At 45.8% G+C, this 21,550-nt stretch overlaps 1 protein-coding gene across 1 annotated transcript in view; it reads right to left on the minus strand.

Moving 5' to 3' along the window:
• dnah5l (dynein, axonemal, heavy chain 5 like) overlaps positions 1-21,550 on the minus strand; it is a 465,990-nt gene that overhangs the window by 134,082 nt on the left and 310,358 nt on the right. The window contains exons 60-62 of the mRNA XM_078535621.1: positions 18,533-18,751; positions 16,643-16,819; positions 7,979-8,173 (exon numbers count right to left, since the gene is read on the minus strand). Of these exons, the coding sequence (XP_078391747.1) occupies positions 7,979-8,173; positions 16,643-16,819; positions 18,533-18,751 (591 nt within the window). The remainder of the gene's footprint in view (positions 1-7,978; positions 8,174-16,642; positions 16,820-18,532; positions 18,752-21,550) is intronic.

The following is a 21,550-nucleotide window of genomic DNA, read 5'->3' on the forward strand; positions in this document are numbered from 1 at the left end:
GCCTGGTGTCTGTTTAAGTCTATTGGTTATTGTTGCCTTAGTGGAGATTAATTTGGGAATTTGTTAAAAGTTATGATAGTAGTAATTTGTAGACGTGTGCATGTGTTTAATACCTTGGTGTAAATTAATAAATGTTTCATTTAGTTTGATATAAAACCTCTGGAGGCTTGGTGGGTTCATTTCCGAATTCAGAGCTGCATCTCAAACATACCAATTGAAAATATAGGTTATGACAGTTGTTTAAAGTTTCCTTCTGGGATTTTAAATAACTCAGCCTTTACAAACTGCTGTGTCATAACAGCTGTGAAACTTTAAATGCACCTGATCCTTTGTCAGCCTTCAGCACCTGACCCTTTCAGGAGCACAGTGTCACCAGTAACAGACGCAAACGAGGTGAGGGTCAGCCCCACCTTAAAGGTGTTGAGAGCACACATAGAGAATGACGGAACTCTGTGACGCCTGCCCACAACATTCTGGCAGCAATGACAAGCACCAAGGTACAGGCATCAGTAATGTTTCCAGTGAATGTGAAGCTGGACCATCACTTTGGTCTGAAGGTTGCACACTGCACAGGGAAGAGGCCCTGGACTGAGACACCTGTCTGTATATTTTGCAGGAACCGAGGTTTCACATCTGAGTGACACAAACACTGCTCATCATAACAAGGAGCCATAGGCAAGGAGACATTCTTGGGAGTTTATTTACAATAGTGAACATTATGTACAAATGATTAACACCTGTGCCCAGGCTGTGCAACTACGTCTTCTTAACCTTCTAACTCTGCCGACAAGTGGTCCCCCAATATTCACAGCAGAGATGGAGGCAGACTGCTGACTGCGATATCCTGTCTGTGATGACCTTAGCAGGCATCCTCTGGAGGACTGAGACCTGGAGGACCCTGGCCTTTTTTGGGTGTTCTGCTGTGGGCTAGATGCACCCTCCTCGGCCTGTGGAGCTGGAGCTGTGGGGATCACAGGAAGAGGGGATTTGGATCGGCTGGACATCCCCAGAGTCACCTGGGTGGATGGCCCCACGGTGTTGAACTGCTGGTCCTCCTCCCTATGGGTGCCAGAGGGCCTTGGCTGACTCCTTGAGGAGAAGGGGGAGCTGGAGTGATATTGAGCTGCTCCACACCCCACTCACGTTGACACTGCTGGAGGCAACTATGGCATCAGCGATGGCGTTCAGCCCGTACAGCGTGCAGGATCAATTGCCTGGACCAAGGTCTCCATGGCGGCCACCATCCTACCAGTGTTGGCCTTGGTGTGTTGATATGCTGATGCTATCACCTCAGACTGAAGGCAGATGAACTCCTCCATCGTTTCTTGCAATCTGAAGAGTGCAGCGGACATCCCTTCCTGATGTTCCCGAGCTTGCCTTTGCAGCTCCAACAACTGAGGTATGGCTGAGTCCAGAGACTCCTCAACTGACTCAGACTCAGCAGATTTCTGGCTTCCAGCAGCCCTCTGAGTGCCGAAAACCTGGGAAGTCCCTGCCTCCGCCTGCTGTGGATCAGACAGTGCGATGTGCTCACCAGATTGTGACCCCGAGGCTACTCTAGAATTATGTCCCACTGAGGTGTATCTCTGTGCTGATGGAGGGTGTGAGTAGCATTGTGATGGGTCTTCAGTTAGGGTATCATCAGCCAGCTGTATGACTCCATTTTCAAAGTCTGTCAGGACCTTGATGTCAGGCATTCCTCCACCAGTCTGCGACCTCTCCCCTTTGTTATGTGCCAGCTTGTCCTGCATGAACACAGATGCAGAGAGGGCAAACAGGACATCTGCCAGGCCAGATGGGAAGGATGCCTGGCATGAGTGGGTGGTGAGTGGTGGCATGGACTGCATGAGGACACAAACCACATGTCGGATGAAGGTGTGTGTGAGGGAGTGAATGGTGCTGTCCCTTGAAATGGCAGTGAGTGAGATCCCTGTGGATGTGTGATGGGTTTGTGAGTGTGAGAATTGAGAGTGATGTGAAGAGTGACTTACCCTGGCAGGACAGAGGCGATCATTCATCCTCTTTCAGCACTGGGTGGCTGTCCTCTTTTGCAGGGCATTGGCATTGACCATCACTGCCATGCTATGTTGGATTGGTAACATTGCTTGCTGGTCTTCCCCCAGAGCAGGGGTGGAGGAATTCATGGCAAGACTCCACTGTGTCCAGTGGATTTGGGGGCAGCATGTTTCCTCCCTTTGGCAGCCATGACTTTCCAGCAGCTTTTGATCCTTTAGCGAGTGCAGGGGCGCCCTTTAAATATGACATCAGGGTTATTGAAGGCCTAAGATGATGGCAGGGTGGGCAAATCAGAGGCCGCCTGTCAACGACCTGGTATGTTTACCATGATTGCATTATTAATGAGGCAGGGCATTCTGGGAATGGGACAATACAGCATATTGTGGGGAGGCAATGGCATCGTGGTATGTTCACTCTACTCAGTAATCCAGAGACCCAAGATAATGCTCTGGGGACCCAGGTTCGAATCCTGCTACAGCAGATGATGGAATTTAAATTCAATAAAAACCTGGAATTAAAAAGTCTAATGATGACCCTGAAACCATTGTTGATTGTTGTAAAAACACATCTGGTTCACTAATGCCCTTTAGGTAAGGAAATCTGCTGGTCTGGCCTACATGTGACTCCAAACCCACAGCAATATGTTTGACTCTTAAATGCCCTCTGATCAAGGGCAATTAGGGAATGGCAATAAATGCTGGCCTAGCCAGCGACACCCACATCCCATGAATGAAAAAAAAACCCACCAATGTGGCCAGAGGGTAAAACGACCCTTTTCATGCCCACTACCGCACTTAGTGCAAATCTGGGATGACTCTGCCTGAAGTATCCCCCATTTAAGACAGAGATGGGGAGGAATTATTTCTCTCAGGCAGTCGTTAATGTTTGGAATTTTCTCCCCCAGTGAGCAGCAGCGACTGGGTCATTGAATGTATTCAAAGCTGACTTGGACAGATTTTTGATTGACAAGGGAGTCAAGGGTTATGGGGGTCATGCAAGAAAGTGAAGCTTAAGGCCATATCAGATCAGCCATGATCTTATTGACTGGCAGAGCAGGATTGAGGGGCTGAAAAGCCTACTCCTGCTCTTATTTCTTATGATCTTGAAGGGCGGAATTTTATGGCCCCATCGGGGTGGGCAAGCCATTCAGAAGTCCGTTGACTTTGGTGGGCATGAAATAAGCAACTAAACAAACAGGGTTTTAAAAAGTCTTGGTTCATTGCCACTCAGAGGAGTTGTAAATCCTAGTCTACATGAGCAGACCTTTTAAAAAGTAAGTGCAAAAGGTCCTCCTCATGTCCCCATGCCAAAGTATGCCCCTCCACCCACCCCCTATGGCTCCTCATGACCCCTATGCTAAGATATGACCTTTCACCCACCTACTGTGGCCTCCTCATGCCCCCTGTGCCAGGCTATGCCCCTCTACCCACCCCCGTGGCCCCTCATATCCGCAATGCCAATTATTCCTCTCCAGCACCCAAATGACTCTTCAGGCCCCCATTCCAAGCTATGCCCCTCCATCTACCACCCCCCCCCCCCACCCCCCCATGCCCCTCATACCCCAACTGGCGCAAAAGTAAATCAGGAAAGGTGGCCAAACTTTACAAGGGAAATTAGAGATCGTATTAGATCCAAGGAAGAGGCATACAAATTAGCTAAAAAAAACATTTAAATTTTTTCAGGAAGGCGGGGGCACAGCAAAATCAGCTGTGGGCCCACCGACCTGTCAGTGGCCAACTGAGGCCATTGACAGGATCATTAAAACAATTAAAGGACCTGCCCGTCCAACCTTAAGGTTGGTGGGCAGGCCAAGAGCCCCGGTGGGGAATAGAAAAAACATGAAACCTCATCTACCGGCAGGATGAGGTTTCATGTAGGGTTTAAAAAGTTGAATAAAGTTTTAATGAAATTTATTAACATCTCTCATCTCATGTGACATTGTCACATGAGGGGATGTTAAGGATTTTTTTTTCTCTATTTTTAATGTTTATACAACTGTCAGTGATCTCTCTGAGGCAGCACCTAGCCTCAGGTAGATGTGCGCTGTTTCGTGCATATGCGCGAAAGAGCGCACTCTCGCATTTGGGGAATCCCCCGACCGCACAGGAAGCGCATAGCACTTCCCTCTGGGCATCACGCTGGGCAGGCCTTAATTGGCCCGCCCACTTAAAATGGCAGCAGGGCGCGCTTCTCCGGCAGGGATCGGCTCCCCGCCCCCCGGAGATTGGGTCGGGCCCGCTTGCCCGGTAGACAGAAAATTCTGCCCATTGTGTGCAGTTTTGGTCTCCTTATCTGAGGAAAGATGTTCTTGCTATAGATGGAGTGCAGCCAAGGTTTACCAGACTGATTCTTGGGATGGCGGGACTGACATACGAGGAGAGATTGAGTCGGTTAGGATTATATTTGCTGGAGTCCAGAAGAATGAGGGGGGATCTCATAGAAACCTATAAAATTCTAACAGGACTAGATAGGGTAGATGCAGGAAGGATGTTCCCGATGGTGGGGGAATCCAGAACCAGGGGTCATAGTCTGAGGATACGGAGTAGACCATTTAGGACTGAGATGAGGAGAAATTTCTTCACCCAGAGAGTGGTGAGCCTGTGGAATTCACTACCACAGAAAGTAGTTGAAGCCAAAACACTGTATGTTTCCAAGGAGTGAAGTTTAGCTCTTGGGGCGAAAGGGATCAAAGGATATGGGGAGAAAGCGGGAGCAGGCTATTGAGTTGGATGATCAGCCATGATCATAATGGATGGTGGAGCAGGCTCGAAGGGCTGAATAGCCTACTCCTGCTCCTATTTTCTATGTTGCTATGTTTCAATGCTAAGCTATGGCAAGTCTATGTTCAGTGACCCACCATACACTGTATAGAAACAATGACGCCTATAGTGACAGTAGGATGTGTAAAAAAAACAAAGCTTTAAAAAAGTGTATTTCATTCATAACTTTCTACTATGTTGAAAATAAGATGACACTGGTAGGGCATGAGGAGTGTGTGGGGGTGTGTGAGGTGAGGGCTGTGACAAGGTTCCACAGCACCATGGTGAGCCTTTAAACAGCTTGCCTCAGCACCTAGCAGCCCTTGTGACTGCCTCCGAACTCTTTCCCAGCCGACTGGCCCACCTGCAGCCCGCGGGCACTTTCTCTGGAGGCAGGCGGGCCGAGCTGGGAATTTTCACCACTCCCGCTACCCGTCTCCAGGATGAAAATTCAGGCCATTAACTCTTTTATTATCTCCACAGATGCCACCTGACCTGCTGAATATTCCCAGTACTTTCTGTTTTTATTTCAGAGATCCAGCATCCGCAGTGTCATGTTCTTCAAAGATATTTTCTGTGTGGCTATTTAGATAAGAGAAAGAGTGGGGGCTGGGGATGTACTGGAGTTGCAAATAAAACTATGGGCAGGATTTTTCGCTCGAGTGTGCAGGCGTGTGCTTGAGCGTGAAATAGTGCATGGTGACGTAGGGCGAGCGTCCCAACATCATCGCGTACTCACGCGATATTTCGGTCGGCGGGCGCACACAAGAGTTGGCAGTGCGCCTGCCGACAATTAAGAGGCCTATTAAGGCCATTAAAGTATTAATGAACCGTGATTTTTTTTTGCTGCCCGTCCAATACTACGGTTGGCGGGCGGGCAAATTGGCCTTTTTGAGGTAACCTTATCCATTGACGGGATGAGGTTTCCGATATTTTTTTTTTTAAAAATGTTTGCCCAGAATTTCCATGTTCCATATGTTCAGGTGACTGTTTCTGATGCGTGGCCATTTTTTCCGACTTTAAAATCTGTTTTTATTGGATTTGAATTCTTCAGCTCCCTGAGGCAGCTCTCTGCCTTCAGGGAGCTCTCTGTGAGCGCTTCCCCGCGCTGACTTCAGCGTTCGCCCTCCTCCCACCCCTATCTCAGCAACACTGAGCATTTCAATGAGCCTTTCATGCTGGCTGGCCATTAATTGGCCAACTAGCATGAAATAGTGGTCAGGGGGCCGATTGCAGTCGGTGGTCCGTTCCCTGAACATTCCCGGGCCTGCCGAGCCAAAATTCAGGCCTATCAGTCAGCTATTTCGTTATAGTTTTAAAATAGTAAAATGTTTACAAAGCATCATGGTGCTTCAAGCATGCTTGCCTCCTGTGTTTGCTTTGATATTTCCATAATACCAGTTTTCAAAAAGTTGTTTTTTTAGGACAAAGGTTCCTTATCATGTCTTTGAAATATCTCAAAAGCTTGACATACAATTAATTGCTTTGAAGTGCAGTCACTGTTATGTTAGGCAAACGTGACAGCCATTGAACATAAAACAAACAACAATGAATTACATGAATTATATGAGATGTGTTACATTTTACGGTGCTGGTTGAGGGACTGGCGAAGATACATTGAAATGGTTTGTTGACCTTAATAAAAGCAATGACTGTATTAGACAGAAATGTTCTTCATTATTTTAAAACACTGGCATTTTCTATTATTTATATTTTAAATTTGGGCTAATTATAAGATATATACCTGGTGTTTCTACTCAATGTATTTTTTACACAGTTTGGCCAAAATCAGTCGAACAAGCATAAAAGACAAGGAATTTTAAGCGCAATTTGTGTTCAGCGCAACTCAAGTTTCTGAAATCTTTTGCGCTAGATTTAGAAACATTGGGCAGAATATTGCCGTCGGCGTGCAGGGGCAGGCCCGACATGCTGACATGTAAAATGACATGAGATGACATCAGCTGTCCCGAGGTCATCGCGCCGTCATTTCAATATTGCGTTTGGCGGGTGAGCGCCGGAGGCGGCTGCACGCCCGCCAAACTGTCAATGGCCTGTTAAGGCCATTAAGAAAGCAATTTACCCCATTAACAACGCTGCCTGTCCAACCTTAAGGTTGGCGGGCAGGCGAAGAGCCCAAGCGGCCTTCGCGTTTTCCAGGAACCCTCATCCACAGGTGAGATGGGGTTTCATGCAGGTTTTATAAAATTAATAAATAAATTTTGTCCACTTCACAAACATGTCCCAGCTCATGTGACACTGCCGCATGAGGGGACATGTATTCTTAAAAAACTTTTATTAGCCTCTTAATCTCCCTGAGGCAGCTCCGTGCCTCAGGGAGATTGCTGCGCTCTTTCGTGCGTGAAAGAGCGCAGGCCCCAACTCTCCCTCTTGCCCCCGCCTGCACAGGCAGCGCTATGCGCTATCGGACGTGCGTCATGCTGGGCGAGCATTAATTGGCCCGCCCACATAAAATGGTGGCGTGCAGCTGATCGCGGGCGGCGATTGGCTCTGCACCCACCCGCACCCACTCCTGCCCAGCCCGCCCACCGTAGGTAAGATTCTACCCATTGTGCTGGAAACAGGCACTGTGCACAACATCAGCCATGCACCCAGGCAAATTAATTTTCATCAAAAGTTTCCACTAATGGTGTTCATTTGCAGACATTCAAGGAGGCTTTAATAATTAAGCTGGCTCATTTGGGTCCAAGAACACTAAACAATACGTTTCAAAAGCTTGTAAATATGACTTTCGATTTGCTAAGAAACAGATCCCAATGTAACTAGAAAATAGCTATTCTTTTTAAAGTATTTCCTGCAACATAAAATGTGGTATTTCAGGTAATGAGTAAAAACTCTTATATTTTTGTGATAAACTATTATCAGCTATTTTAATCAAACTTCAAGTTATCACTTTTAAATATATGAAGGAAATTTTTTTAAAGCAAGAATGCTTTTTAAAAAATCACATTTTAAAATGTTGTCCAATTGCGCTGGTTCATGGCAGATTTTATCTTTGGTGATATGCCAATCAATTTGATGGAAACTCGAAGGGGTTGGGTGGTGGTGGGGTGGGGGGGCGGGGGGTGGGGGGGCACCTTTCCAAACTGGTGCAGTTTTGGGTGCAATTTATATCAGAATCAGCAATTACAGCCAAGGTGGAAACCCTGTCCCATAACATACAAAAAACATTTTTCCAGACTTGCCTGCAACTCATTGTTCTTTTCTTTATTTTTAATCCAGATCTTGCCTTGCCCTTGTGGGTCAATTAGAAGAGGGTACCTTGTTGCCTTGGTTACTATGATACCATTCTGGATTGACAAATCATCACTTGGAAGTCCCTGGAGGTTCCATTCACCAATTGTTGCATTATCAACCAGCATACTGATTAGGTTGATGTCCTGAAGGTTAAAATGAATGAAAGCTGTTAAAAGGTTTTGCAACTCATTGTTGTAATCATTTTTCTAATATCATGAATGGACACATTGAAATTCAGCGACAATATTTATTTATAAGACTACTTTTGCTTCATGTATGCTTGAAAGCAATGGCAAGATATGGTAGAAAAGAAGAAATAAAATAAAATATTTGTGCAATGATTGCTACACCACAGAATTACTTATAATATAAAGATGGCCCTCCTCTGCCTGCTCCCAACATCCATTTGAAAAACAAAATAGCAATCTCCCCCTTTCATTGGGTTTCCAATATTCCATGCCTGAAAAGGTGTGAGATCCATTGTCAGAGGTTTGCCAGTTTGTTCTGGAACTAGCTGTTCAGTAATGTGTGGCATTGATTGGTGTGGCTTGCTAATTTTTTTCTCTCCTGCTGCAGAAATGAATTGCACTCCTGTTCTCTCGAATGATAAAACAGTAGCTGAGAATCCAACTTGGCACAAATCAATTGTCATGTTTTTGGATGTCCTTTACTCTAGGGGCAGAAATTTTCGCTAGGCGGGCAGGCCCGCATCTGACCCACTTGAGCATGAAATGACGCGCGTTGACTTTGGCCGAGCATGCCGACATCAACGCGCAGTCGCACAATAGTTCACTCGGTGGGCGCGCGCTAGAATCGGCAGCATGCCGGCCGACAATTAAAAGGCCATCCACAGGCGGGATGAGGTTTCCAAAAGCAAATAAAAATAAAGTAAAAGTTTTACAACTGAATTAATGACACGTCCCTGCTCATGTGACAGAGTCACATGAGATGACATGTTTTATGACATTTTTATTTTCTTTATTATTTTTCTTTATATCACTTCATCTCGTTCATGATTGGCCTGCTCGTCCTCCTCCCTCTGCCTGTACAGGCAGTGCTGAGCACTGCCGCTCGCGTTTCACACCGGAGCGGGGGCCTGCCATTGTGAAATTGCGGTGTGGTGCTGATCACGAGCGGCGGTCGGCTTCCCAACTGCTCCTGCCCACCCCCACCAAGCCCACTTGCCAAGGGCAATAGTCTGCCCTAAATATTTTGAGTTGTGTTTCAGACTACCCTTGTAGATGACACTACCTCCCTATATGCCAGAGAATATCTCCACATTCCCAGGTTTCTAGAAAAGGTTCACAGCACGTTTGAGTAATGGATATAGAACTTTTTCAGGTTATTTCAGCTATTGCTGTTCATGTCTTTTTAATGCAACAGAATATCACACCAGACTTGTTTTGTGCTTTAATTGTTAAACAAATTTATTAAGTAATAGAATAAACAAATGATACCATTAATATAATGTATAATTTTACAGTATTTAATACTCAAGGGACTACAAACCCAGGTTAAGCAACCTGTCCTCATAATTTAACCAATAGTCTGGTATTGTTCTGGGGAATTTGTTTCACGGTCAATATATCTTTCCTAAGGATTGGTACCCAATCCTGACCACAGTACTCCATATGGAGCCTGACCAAGGCACTACAGTAGAAATAAATATTTCTCCCTTCTGTGTTCCCATCCCTTTTGAAATAAAGGTCAAAATTCTATTAGCCTTTTATTTGTTTTTTGTACCTGTCCAGTGGCTTTTAGTGATTTGTGTATATAAACACCTAAGTTTCTTTGCTCCTCTACAATTTCCACATGATCCTTAGTTTTTCACCACTTCGAAAATATCCTGATTTGTCATTCTTAAATCCAAAGCAGATGACCTCACACTTGCCAACAATGAAGTCCATTTGCCACAGTTTTGCCCATTCAGTTAATCTGCCTATGGCCAGGATTTTACATTCGGCGTGTGGGGGTAGGCCCAACACGCCAGAACGTAAAATGACGCATGATGACATTGGGCGTGTGTCCCGACGTCATCGCGCAGTCTTGTGATGTTTCATTCGGTGGGCACACGCCGGAGTCGGCTGCGCACCCGCTGATAATTGATAGGCCTATTAAGGCCATGAAACAGGTAATTAACATGAATTTTACACTAACCCGTCCAACCTAACAGTTGGCGGGCAGGCGGAAAAGCCAAGCGGCCTTTACATTTTTAAGGAAACCTCATCCAAGAGTGAGGCGAGGTTTCCTAAAGCTTACACGAATTAAATAAAAACTTTTTATGAAAAATACAAACATGTCCCATCTCATGTGATACAGTCACGTGAGGGGACATGTTTCATTCAATTTTTATTGCATTTATTTATATTTTTCAAAAGCACTTCAACCTCCCTGAGGCAGCTCCGTGCTTCAGGGAGATTGAAGCGCTCTTTTGCGCGCACGCACGAAAGAGCGCTGGACCCGACTCTCCCTCCTCACCCTACCCGCACAGATAGCGCTCAGGTAGCGCTCGGCTCCATGCCCGCCCCTGCCCGCTCCCACCAAGTCTGCCCGATGCGGGAATAATTCAGGCCTATGTCTCTTTGTAACTTCCTGCTCCAACCTCCACTGCTTGCTGTGCCTCCCAATTTATCGCTATCTGCAAACTGAGTTATACAACTCTCTATTGCTTCATCTATGATAAATATGATGAAAAATTGACGGCTCAGTGCAGATCCCTGGGGAACACCACTTCTCTCATTTGCCAAACTGAGTAAGCGACCTTCTTTTCTACACAACGTCTAGCGCCAATTAGCCAGGTGCCAGGAACAGTTGCACACGTGCACTGCATCTGCCAGGGCATGCGCAGTCTCTCCCACTGGTGTCATTAAGTGTGCACCCATCAGCAGATGCCAGTACTGGTTTGTGCCCATTCTCCTTCTGCCATCTCCTCTCTCCTCCTGTCCGCTCCACCTGCTGCCCGCTCCATCTGCTGCCTTTAGCCCATGCCAGCCTTCTCCTGAGTGCTCGTCAGACCTACCTAAAGGCTCAGTGAAACCTGAAATCATTCATCTTTGAAAGTTGGGGGGTTGGGGTGCATCCCAGAAAAATAAAGCTCATTGTGGTAGATGCCATAAGATTTCCAGTTTTTAGTTATCAGTTAAAATGGTATGTGGTTTCATTCAATTGCTGTCTTTCGATGCTGGAATGGAAATTGCATTACATTCAGCACTCCTAATTCAGACTTGTTACTAAATCTTTGCCCTTTCTTTGAACAATTTTGGGAGTTGCAGGCTGCAGTTTCTGTCACTGGATTTGACGTCACAGCAGTGAAAAGACATGTGCAGGAAGTGTACCATCTGCAGTCACTCAGCCTTGCCCCTATTCACCAATTCCTACCTCAACCAATTTCACCTCAGGTTGCAATATCGCCTCCAATTCTGTAGCTTCCACTTGTAATTATAATCTCTTGTGTGGAACCTCAATAAATGCCTTTTGGAAATCCATCTAGATAATAACCAAAGACACTCCCTTATCCACCACATTAGTCACCTCCTCAAAAGATTCGACTAGAATAGTCAGACATGATTTACTCTTCACAAATCCATGCACTCTCTGATCATCTTGTATTGTTCCAAGCACTCAGCCTGACAGGTTCTAGTAACTTCTCTAAAATTGATGTTAAACTGACAGACCTGTAGTTACCTGGTTTCTCTCCCCACCCTTCTTAAATAATGGAAGGGCATTTGAAATTTTCCAACACAACTGCACAATTCACAAATCAAGGGATTGTTATATGATTATAACTAATGCAACCACAATCTCCTCGCTTCCTTCTTTCAAATCCTTTACATGGCAAGCATTTGGTCCTGGAAGCTTGTCAATTTGAAATCTCATTGATTTATCTACCACCATTTTTTAAACTTATATCACACCTAAAAAGTTCCGATCTATATTTTTAAAATTTCCCTTCAGGTATTTATCCTCTTCATTTACAGTGTGGACAGATGCAAATTACTCATTTAACTGGTCTGCTGTTCCTTGTTGGTGATTACAGTATCACTTGCCTCTGTCTTTAGGGCTAGGGAGCTGGCAGGAGCCCCACATCACCTTCTTTGGGGAAAGCCAGCTGCTGGCAATACACCCACTGGAGGCCCATGATCATCAAGGGACCTAGGTAAGTGAGGGTGGGATGGGGCTAGCTGAGGGGGCAGGCAGGGCCTCAACTGGCATTAGGCTGGGAACACTGTCCACAAACCTTCCTGCCCCAGATTTAATCTAGGCAGAGGCCAGAAGTTGGCGGGGTACCAATCCCACACCCTGTAGCCATATTAAATGCACCCCCCATCACCTCCTCCAAACCTGCCTCAGCAGAAGACATTAAATTCCGTCCTTAATGTGCAATTCAACAATCAAATTCAGGGGATTATGCGATATGCTGTAAATTGTGGATCTCCAGAACTTGCTTATCTATTCATGCCGCATCATGAGCGTTCCTATTATTTTCAAGAATTTGATTGATTTCCACATTAATTGTCCATTAAACTCACCACATTAAGTTAGGGGTTGTGGTAAATAGCGTAAGTACCCTTCTAATGACATGATGATTCTTCAAGCAATGTCAATCAACCTATCCAGTCCAGAAAGTGAACAATGTAAACCGTTCTTCTCATTTTTTAAAGTAGTAATTTTATCTTATATATTCTAAATAATGTCAATTTTTTTCTCTAACTTTTCCTTTTTCTCCCTCTCTCAGCCAATTTTTCTTTCCCTCTCTTTAGGCAGTGTCTAATAGAGGTGACTGGGGTCTCGCCCGCAGGCTGGAGAGCCAGTGAGAGCCGCAGTTAATCTCATTTAAGGAAGCCAACTCTATTTAGTACCACTCAGGCACTTAACTGGGCAATAGCAGGCTTCCTCAGGATCAAGGACCCTGGGGGCATAGGTCCCACTCCCTGAGAGTTGCCAGCTAATCAGAGGCTAGCAGCTCCATTAAATGGCAGTGCTACCAGAGAGGCAGTAGCAGCTGTCAGTAAGGCACCCACACAAGGCCTAGTATCGTTGCTGGGTCCTGGCCATAGGTGATTGATGGTGGGATGAGGATTGTGGGGTGGAAGTTGCAGGGGAGGGAGGAGGGAGGTCAGCAGCGAAGGTAGGAGATGGTTCTCAGTGGGCCTTCCCCTTCAGAGGAGAGGATCGAGTAGAGGAGCTGGGATGTCTTGCTGTAACGATACAGGGCCTTGGTGAGACCACACCTGGAATATTGTCTGCAGTTTTGGTCTCTTTATCTGAGGAAGGATGTTCTTGCTACAGAGGGAGTGCAGTGAAGGTTTACCAGACTGATTTCTGGGATGGCAGGACTGACATATGAGGAGAGATTGAGTCTGTTAGGATTATATTCGATGGAGTTCAAAAGAATGAGGGGGGATCTCATAGAAACCTATAAAATTCTAACAGGACTAGACAGGGTAGATGGTGGAAGGATGTTCCCGATGGTGGGGGAGTCCAGAACCAGGGGTCACAGTCTGAGGATACGGAGTAGGCCATTTAGGACTGAGATGAGGAGAAATTTCTTCACCCAGAGAGTGGTGAGCCTGTGGAATTTGCTACCACAGAAAGTAGTTGAGGCCAAAACATTGAATGTTTCCAAGAAGGAGTTAGACATAGCTCTTGGGGCGAAAGGGATCCAAGGATATGGGAAGAAAGCGGGAGCAGGCTATTGAGTTGGATGATCAGCCGTGATCATGGTAAATGATGGAGCAGGCTCGAAGGGCTGAATGGTCCTATTTTCTATGTTTCAGCCACTGAGTGACTTTTATTGATGGACTCCCCAGGAACTCATGAGCAACACTGCTCAGGTTTCCTTGTCATACTCCCTGCATGGTCAGCCCCGCACTTGCCACAGGGCTAATATCAGCATGGGGCCCTTAAGTGTACACTGACTTAATAGGGGTGGAGGCAGGAAGGTGGTGGGGCCTCCTGACTGATTAAATGCCCTCCCATCATCAAACTCATCATAGGGGAGAGCATTAAATCCCATTTCTCTTATGGTACCTGATTCGACTCTAATTCACCCATTCTAATTCACTCTCTTTCTCTGTCATTTCTCTGTTTCTTTCTCAGTCATTAAATTCAATTGGTTAAGGGGACACACTGTTGGTCCCACCATTCACCTCTGTGCCTCAGGGAGATTTCTGCGCTCTTTGGCGTGCATGCGCGAAAGAGTGCAGGCCCCGACTCAGAGAAATCCCCCCGCCCGCACAGAGAGCGCACAACGCTTCTGGCTGTGCGTCATGCTGGGCGGACCAATTAAGGCACGTAAAATGGCAGCACGCACCCAATCGGGGGCGCCAATCGGATTCGCACCCGCTCCTGCCCGCCCCTGCACAACCCCCACAACAGGGGGAAAATTCTTCCTTAGCTTTCCAGCAAGTCATAGCGCAAACTCTTGAGCTGATGGTTGCAGAGGACAGCCTAACTAACAAGATGTCCCACTCCAGTAAGATTTGGCCCATGATCTACATTATTGCAATTTCTTTCTTTAAGGGAAGGTATATAGGAGAAAAATCAGATAGACACAATTGTTTCATTCATACATATGTCTGCAATTTTCTGTTAAACTTCACTATTATTAAATTATCTTGCTGGGCATAATAATAGGCTGCAAGCACAATGGGTTTTTTTTTGCTATTGCAGGTTTTAAGCTGTGTCAACAGGAATAATTAACATTTTCTCCTTATCTATTTTAAAAGAAAGACTGCAATGGGCATCTATACAGGAATAATAAAATTAGTTGAGCTCTATTGTGTGACGATTTAATTACAAGCCTGTGCTGCGAATATGTAATTTCATGATTCATATGTTTTAGGAATATAACTTTTTAGTTTGGGGATTGAAATGTTTAAACATAAGATAAATGCAAACACCTGGTGTGAAGCTTGTAAACAAACCTAAGGTAATTGCAATTCAAAGGATAGCCTATGTTTATTTAATAAGGTCTGAGTTGGAAGTGGGAAAACACTAAACATGGGTGGCCTCTTTCTGAGTTTCTTGATGGAGGTGAGAAGTCTACAGCAGACAATAAGGGGTTTAAGTTATTCATATTGTTTCCCAGAACAAAGGGATAGTTTGGGAATTGATGATGAATAGTTTACATCTCTATCTGGGACATCCCAGGTTTGCCACATTGCCATGGGGAAGTTCTTTTTCTTGATTTTGGGGTTAGCTGTGTGATTCTCTCAGAGGCAGTCAGTTGAAGCCTGGAATCAGCTTTGAGGCAAGCAGAGAGGGAATCTGCCAGGACCTACAGACCAGTAGCATAGGGCTATCAGAAACCAAGGGTGCTTTCTGATTTGGAGCCACTAAGCAAGAAAGTAGCGAGGCCCATGCTTAAGCTGGAATGTCCACAATCATGAGGTATTGAAGGAGAGTTGGTGGGTTTGCCTAGCTGGAGAATAGCGGGAACACTGAGGAGAATCAAAGTGAATTCCTGAGAGCTGTGGCACACCTTGGTTTGGTCCCAGGAGAAGTGAAAGAATCCTCAAAATTCTGTAAAGAATAGGCAGCCCTTGTGTGGAAATAAAAATAGAACAAGGGGTGCACTGTTGAGATTTTCGGATGTAAAGTATAAGTGTTTATGAAATATAGCAGGTGGGATTTTCTGGCCCCAACACCGGTGGGCATTATTAAAAGTCAACGCCTGGAATTTTGCGGCCCCATCATGGGCGGGACCCAACACGGGAGAGGCAGCGCCCCAGACAGAAGTCCAACCTTATGGCTCCTAACAATCCTATCCCGACTGCAAAGACAAAGAAAAGTTAGAAAGGCACAATATAAGAAAAGATTACAAAAAACTGCACAGCAAAGTCAATGATGGCAAAATACAGGATGGGAAGGATAAGACTGCAAAAGAATAAAGCAATATAGACTGATTAATGATAGAAGTGTTCTTAAATTTGCTTGTCCTTTTTCTCTTGACAATCTGCCCCTACTTTCAGTAATACGTATAATTATAAACTATCCTACAGAGTTAGAAACCAAATTATTCAGATAACTCTTCAGAAATGGTTTACCTTTTTACAGCTCTCAGGCTCTATATGGGTATGAGCCTACCTCACCAGTGATAAAGGCAATGAGCCTCCTTAACCTTCCCCATAAAAGGTTCATTCCTATGAATCTTTGTTCATTGTCTGCCATTGGGCCTATTTAACCAATTTGTTTGTTTGTTGGGAAAAATATCTTTTCTCTCCTCAGGGAATAATTTTAAACAGTTAAGCATGCTACAATTTTGAATTATTCTACTTCTCAAAATGTACCTGTTTTTCTAAGACATCAGCGCTTTAGTGGGCTATACTTTAAGCTTGATACCCAGGGGTATAAAGTGGCATTGAAGATCAACCACCCAAAATGGGAGCTGAGCAATGTTTATTTCCATTGAAGTTGATGGAAATGAAAATCCGATTGTTTCTACAACAGGAAAATAAGTCAGTTTTACACCCTGGTAGCCAATTGATAACCTACCCCTAAACTTTTAATGCTTCAACTTCAATTACTTGGTAATTGCAACCAGACAGTTAGATTACCTAATATAATTTAATGAAATAGGAGAATATTTACATTTCTAAACATTCACTTACATCACTGTATGGAATATCGTTGATGCTCATCTCCTCTTTCCACATTTGAAGCAAAAGGTTCCTGTATTCTTGGTTAAATGGGCCAGAGTAGGAGAGAAATCCTGTGGCTAGCAATACATCACCCACTAATCGGGTAATCTGATCCTGGAAAAGTTGGCTGCTTTCTGTCCACCGAATCTTTTAATGAAAATAATATTAAGTGGTTTCACTGAATTGTTTCCCATTTTTAATTTATTTACATTGTTAGCTTCAAAGCTCAGCTCTATATTTTGAATTCTGTTTACCTTTAAGGTCAGTATTGACAAATGTTCCCTCACTTCAGTAAACATCAATGCTTCATATAGCTTTCTGCAAGTTCAGAGATATTGAAGAGCATTTTAACTGACAGTTTGGTCAGTTTCTCCCTGCCTGTGGCAGTATGAGGCCATGGTGATTTTAATTGCTGGACCTCATTAATGTGCTGTCAGTCATGTTATTCCAAAGTCAAGGAGAGGGTTGCAAGAGATTGAATGATGTTCTGAACCACAGGAGCAAAGCTCAAGGATCCACATAACCATCCAAACTTTCAGATTGTATTGCAGCTCCTGACATGAGCCGAATACATTTTTAAAATTGTAATAATAGTTTGATTTAACTACCTGGGGCCTTTTTATTCAAGTTAGTCGGTGAGAAATTGGGATTGTTTGAGCCCATTTTTTGGGCACAACAAGTGCTCTTAGACTTCCCAGATGGAACCTGTGATGTGTGCACCCATTTGTGGGATGAATTGCACTGGGTGCCATATTGGTGAGGGCGTTCATGTTTGCACATAGTGAGCACCCGCCAGAAGTGTGCAGAGCAGCAGTAGACAATAACTATATACAATTAGCTTTTGGTTGATTTCTTCTTGGGTGTTGCTTCAATTCTACAAGTGTTTACCACTTTATATCATTGTTTAAAGTTGCAAAAGTCTACAGGAAATGGTGCAGCAAGTGCTGAAGGAGTTTTTGCTGACTTCAAGGCTTCGGCACAAACCTGTAGGGTGCACTGGTAGGTACCTTTGGGTACAGAATGACTTGGAAAATGGACAGAAGATATGCAGGCCAGCAGAAGCCATTGGAAAATGGAGGAGGAGAAGGGACTGAAGACCTCTCAGCAGGAGGCCACATCTTCACAGGGTGTTCAGATTCGACTACCTGAGCATCAGCATGAAACAATGAGCAGAATTTAATCCTGCAGTTGGGGTCTTGCCTGCCAGCTGGAGAGCTGGTGAAAGCCCCACGTTGCCTCCATTGGGGAAGACCCGCCATATTAAGCGCCAATCAGGTACTTAACTGGCCAACAGCGGACCTTTCCCAGGATTTAGGACCTCAGAGATGAAAATCCCGCACCCCAAGAGCTGCCAGCAACCAGAGATCGACAGCTGTCCATTTCCCATCAGCACCACTAGGAATGGTGGCAGCTACCAGCTATGCACCCACCAGAGGCCAAGGTCATTGAGGGATCCAGGCCACAGCTGAGTGAGGGCGGGATGGGGGTTTCAGGAGAAGGTTTCTGGCTATAGGTGAGCGGGGGTTGGGAAGAAAGGGCAAAAGGGGGTGGCTGTCAGTGGGCATCGCACCTTTCTGATGCCAGGTCCTTCGATCAGGCACTGAATGCCTTTGAACGAGGGACTCCCACCTCCCCCGGGAACCCACAAGCAAACGCTGAAAGATTTGCTTGTGGGACTTCCTGTGTGGCGAATCCCTCACCAGTTGAATATTTCACCCACCTGCCACCACCCCACCTTCCCAGCCGAATATTTTATTTTAATCAGTGGTATTTATACAGAACTGCTTAATTATTAGTCCTGATTCAATAAATGGTCTTTATTGAACATTAGTATCGAGTTTATGGCGAATTTAGTTTTACCTTTTCACCACCTAGACCTTCAATGAGGGCAGTGGCATTATTCATTTTCTTCCTACAGGCCTCAGCGTCATCAAGTAGTGCTTGCTTTTCTGACATGGCAGCATCATACATGGCTTGCACTTTATCTAGCTCCCGCTGCTTATCATCCAGCTGTACTTGGGCATTGTGCAATTCCTCTTTGGCAACAACTAATCGAGCCTCTTGCAGAGTCAGATTTGCCTTTTTTGCAAATAGACACATCAAAGTAAATAAATAGTATGAATAAGGCAAAATTTGTCCCAGTTGGGGTACTTGAATTTCAGCTGGCATAGAAAAATGCATTAACTGTTAACTTAGTATTACACATAAAATGCAAATTAAAAACATTAGGCTTTCATTAAAACAGTCACATTTACAATAATATAATCAAGTCTTTAAAGTTGAGTTTTGATGAAAAGTTCCTGATTTGCATGCAGCATAAATATTCAGCTCAATGGCCAAATTCAGAGTACATGAAAGTAAATATAAAACAACTAAATATCGCACCTAATTACAGTAAACACACTTGCCCAGATGTGTTCTGGGCCTGCGTGTTTTCCCTCCGGCGTCACGGTAAATCTAGCGTGGGGGCACAATTCCGGTCAAGCCTTACTTTGCATCCCATTAGCGGGATGCAATGTGGGTAGACGCTAGCCTCCAGCGGGACACATGTTCATGTATGGAATAGACTTCCTCTGTTTACAGAGGCATTTATTCTTTCTATATATTTTTACGTACACATTGGCTGGAACGTGCTGTAATTCGTACACCAAAAAAATTGGAAGCAGGTCACAATTACAATAAAAAGCTTTAGAAGCAGCAAGATATGATTTCTCCTTTGCATAGCAACATAAAATCAATCATCCAAAAACTTTTATAGTAAGCAAATTGCCAGTCAGAGGATTCCAAATAGGCCAGAATTTTTCAGCCCCGTTGGCGTCGGGTGACATGGTGGGTGAAGGGGGAAGAATATGGCGAGAAAGCCAAAAATCAGTTTCCCAACGCCGTGAAAACACAGTGGGATCATCTGATGGTATCACAATCCCGCTGGAGGCTAGCGTCTACCCACATTGCATCCCGCTAATGGGATGCAAAGTAAGGCTTGACCGGAATTGTACCCCCACGCTAGATTTACCGTGACGCCGGAGGGAAAACACGCAGGCCCAGAACACATCTGGGCAAGTGTGATGTGCAGAAGTCGGGATGTGGCATTAGGGCCTTGCTCTGATCACGGACACCCGAACTCTTTCCTCCCCTGGACTCCTTCCCCCCTCCGAGCTGGAGCTCTACAGCTACCAGACCCTGGAGGAATACGTGCATTGCATGCTGGGTGGATTCTAATGGACATGGCTCCACCACAAAGCAGCTTACAGAAGGTGTGAGGTCTCCATTGATGTCTCAGGTCTACATTGGAACATCATGGTCTTGGCCATGGGCTGCTACGGATGATATCGGCGAAGGTGGGGTGGGGAGAGGAAGGCCCAGCTGTGAGTGGGAGAGGAAGGTGTACCAGGAGGGGTGGGAGAAGAAGGTCTAGGTTTGACTGGTAGAGTAAGGTGTACTGGGGGGGTGGGGCACTGAGGTTGGATGGGGGGGGTATGAAGGTGTCAGGGTGGTGAAGTGAGGTTGGTAGGGGGAGGAGGGAGTACAGGGGAAGGATGGTGCAAGGAAAGGAGTTCAGAGGGGGAAATGAGTCCAGGGGGAGGAAGGTATCCAGGAGGAGTCCCGGGACGAAGGAGTTCGGGGAGGGGGAGGAAGGAGTTCAGAGGACAAAGACGTCTGGGGGGAGGAGGAAGTAAGGGTAGAGGAGGGAGTAAGGGTGGAGGAGAGAGTAAGGGGGGTGATGTCCAGGTGAATGTGCAAGGGAAGTGTCTGTGGAGTCAATGACTGCCTCCTGGGGAGAGAACTGAGGGTGGGAGTGGTAGGAGGGAATGGCGAGTATGAGAGGGGGCAGGGGGAGCCAGAAGGATGGGAGGGTGAGTGTACAACAGTGGCACTGGAAGGGATGGTGAGGGTGGTTGGTGGGTTCTCGGAGGCAGACACTGACCCTGGGGCTGGGATGGAGGATGTAGGAAAGGTCAATGTGGATGGGGGTGGAATTCTCAGGAATGTAGGGAACGTGCATGTTCACCTGGACATCCTGGAAAGAAAAGGGTTCTGGTTGCTAGATGACAGTGGGGAGGTGGCAGGTAATGCCAGGGGGGGATCAACAGTGATGGGGGAAAGGACATGGGTTATTGGGGGAGGGGAAAGGATGGGGGAGCTGATCAGAAATGTAACGATTACATTACATATCATGGTTTTTGATATTGAAAGTGGGCGGAGCCTCATGTTGGACGGGCACAGGGTGCTGCGTGGGAGTGAGTTCAGTGGGTGGGCGGAGATGCAGGTCAGCTCAATTGGACAACTGAAAGCGAATCCCAGCAGGCAGCATTGAAAATGCTCAGGACAGTGAGATGAGTCTGATGGATGAAGGCTCCTTGTGTGAGGGAGAGTGCTTGATTGAGGCTCCTAAAGGCCCTGCCACATTTCTCCTTCCAGAATCACCCGTGGGCTGGCTGCGAACAGCTGAACTGCTATTGGTTGGGTAGGGGGGGGAGGGTGCAATGGGAGGACTTGCAAAGCCTGTAAATGAAGTGGAAAGATAATATTACACATTATTCAGTGAAAGTGAATATATTTTCAGATGGTAAAGTGACAAACTGTGTTCACCCGTACAACCCGTGTGATCAGAAATTCTTCACTTTTCTAGGCCTAGCACTTCTTCTAGGTGCTGCCCTGGCATCCACAGCACGGGTGGAGACAACCTGTGCAATGGCCCTGTTGCCCCAATGACTTTGGCGTGCGTCCTCTGGAGAGGCAAGGCCTTGAGGCCCCGGCTTGCTTTGCCTGTCCTGTGCGCCAGCTGCTTCCTCTGTGGTGACAGAGGATGAGGTTGAGGAGGTTACAGGCAAAAGGGACTCGGAAAAGTGGATAGTCTCTGAGCAGATGATCCAGAGG

The sequence above is a fragment of the Cetorhinus maximus genome, chromosome 3, assembly GCF_964194155.1.
Source record: "Cetorhinus maximus chromosome 3, sCetMax3.hap1.1, whole genome shotgun sequence".
Classification (NCBI taxonomy): Eukaryota; Metazoa; Chordata; class Chondrichthyes; order Lamniformes; family Cetorhinidae; genus Cetorhinus; species Cetorhinus maximus.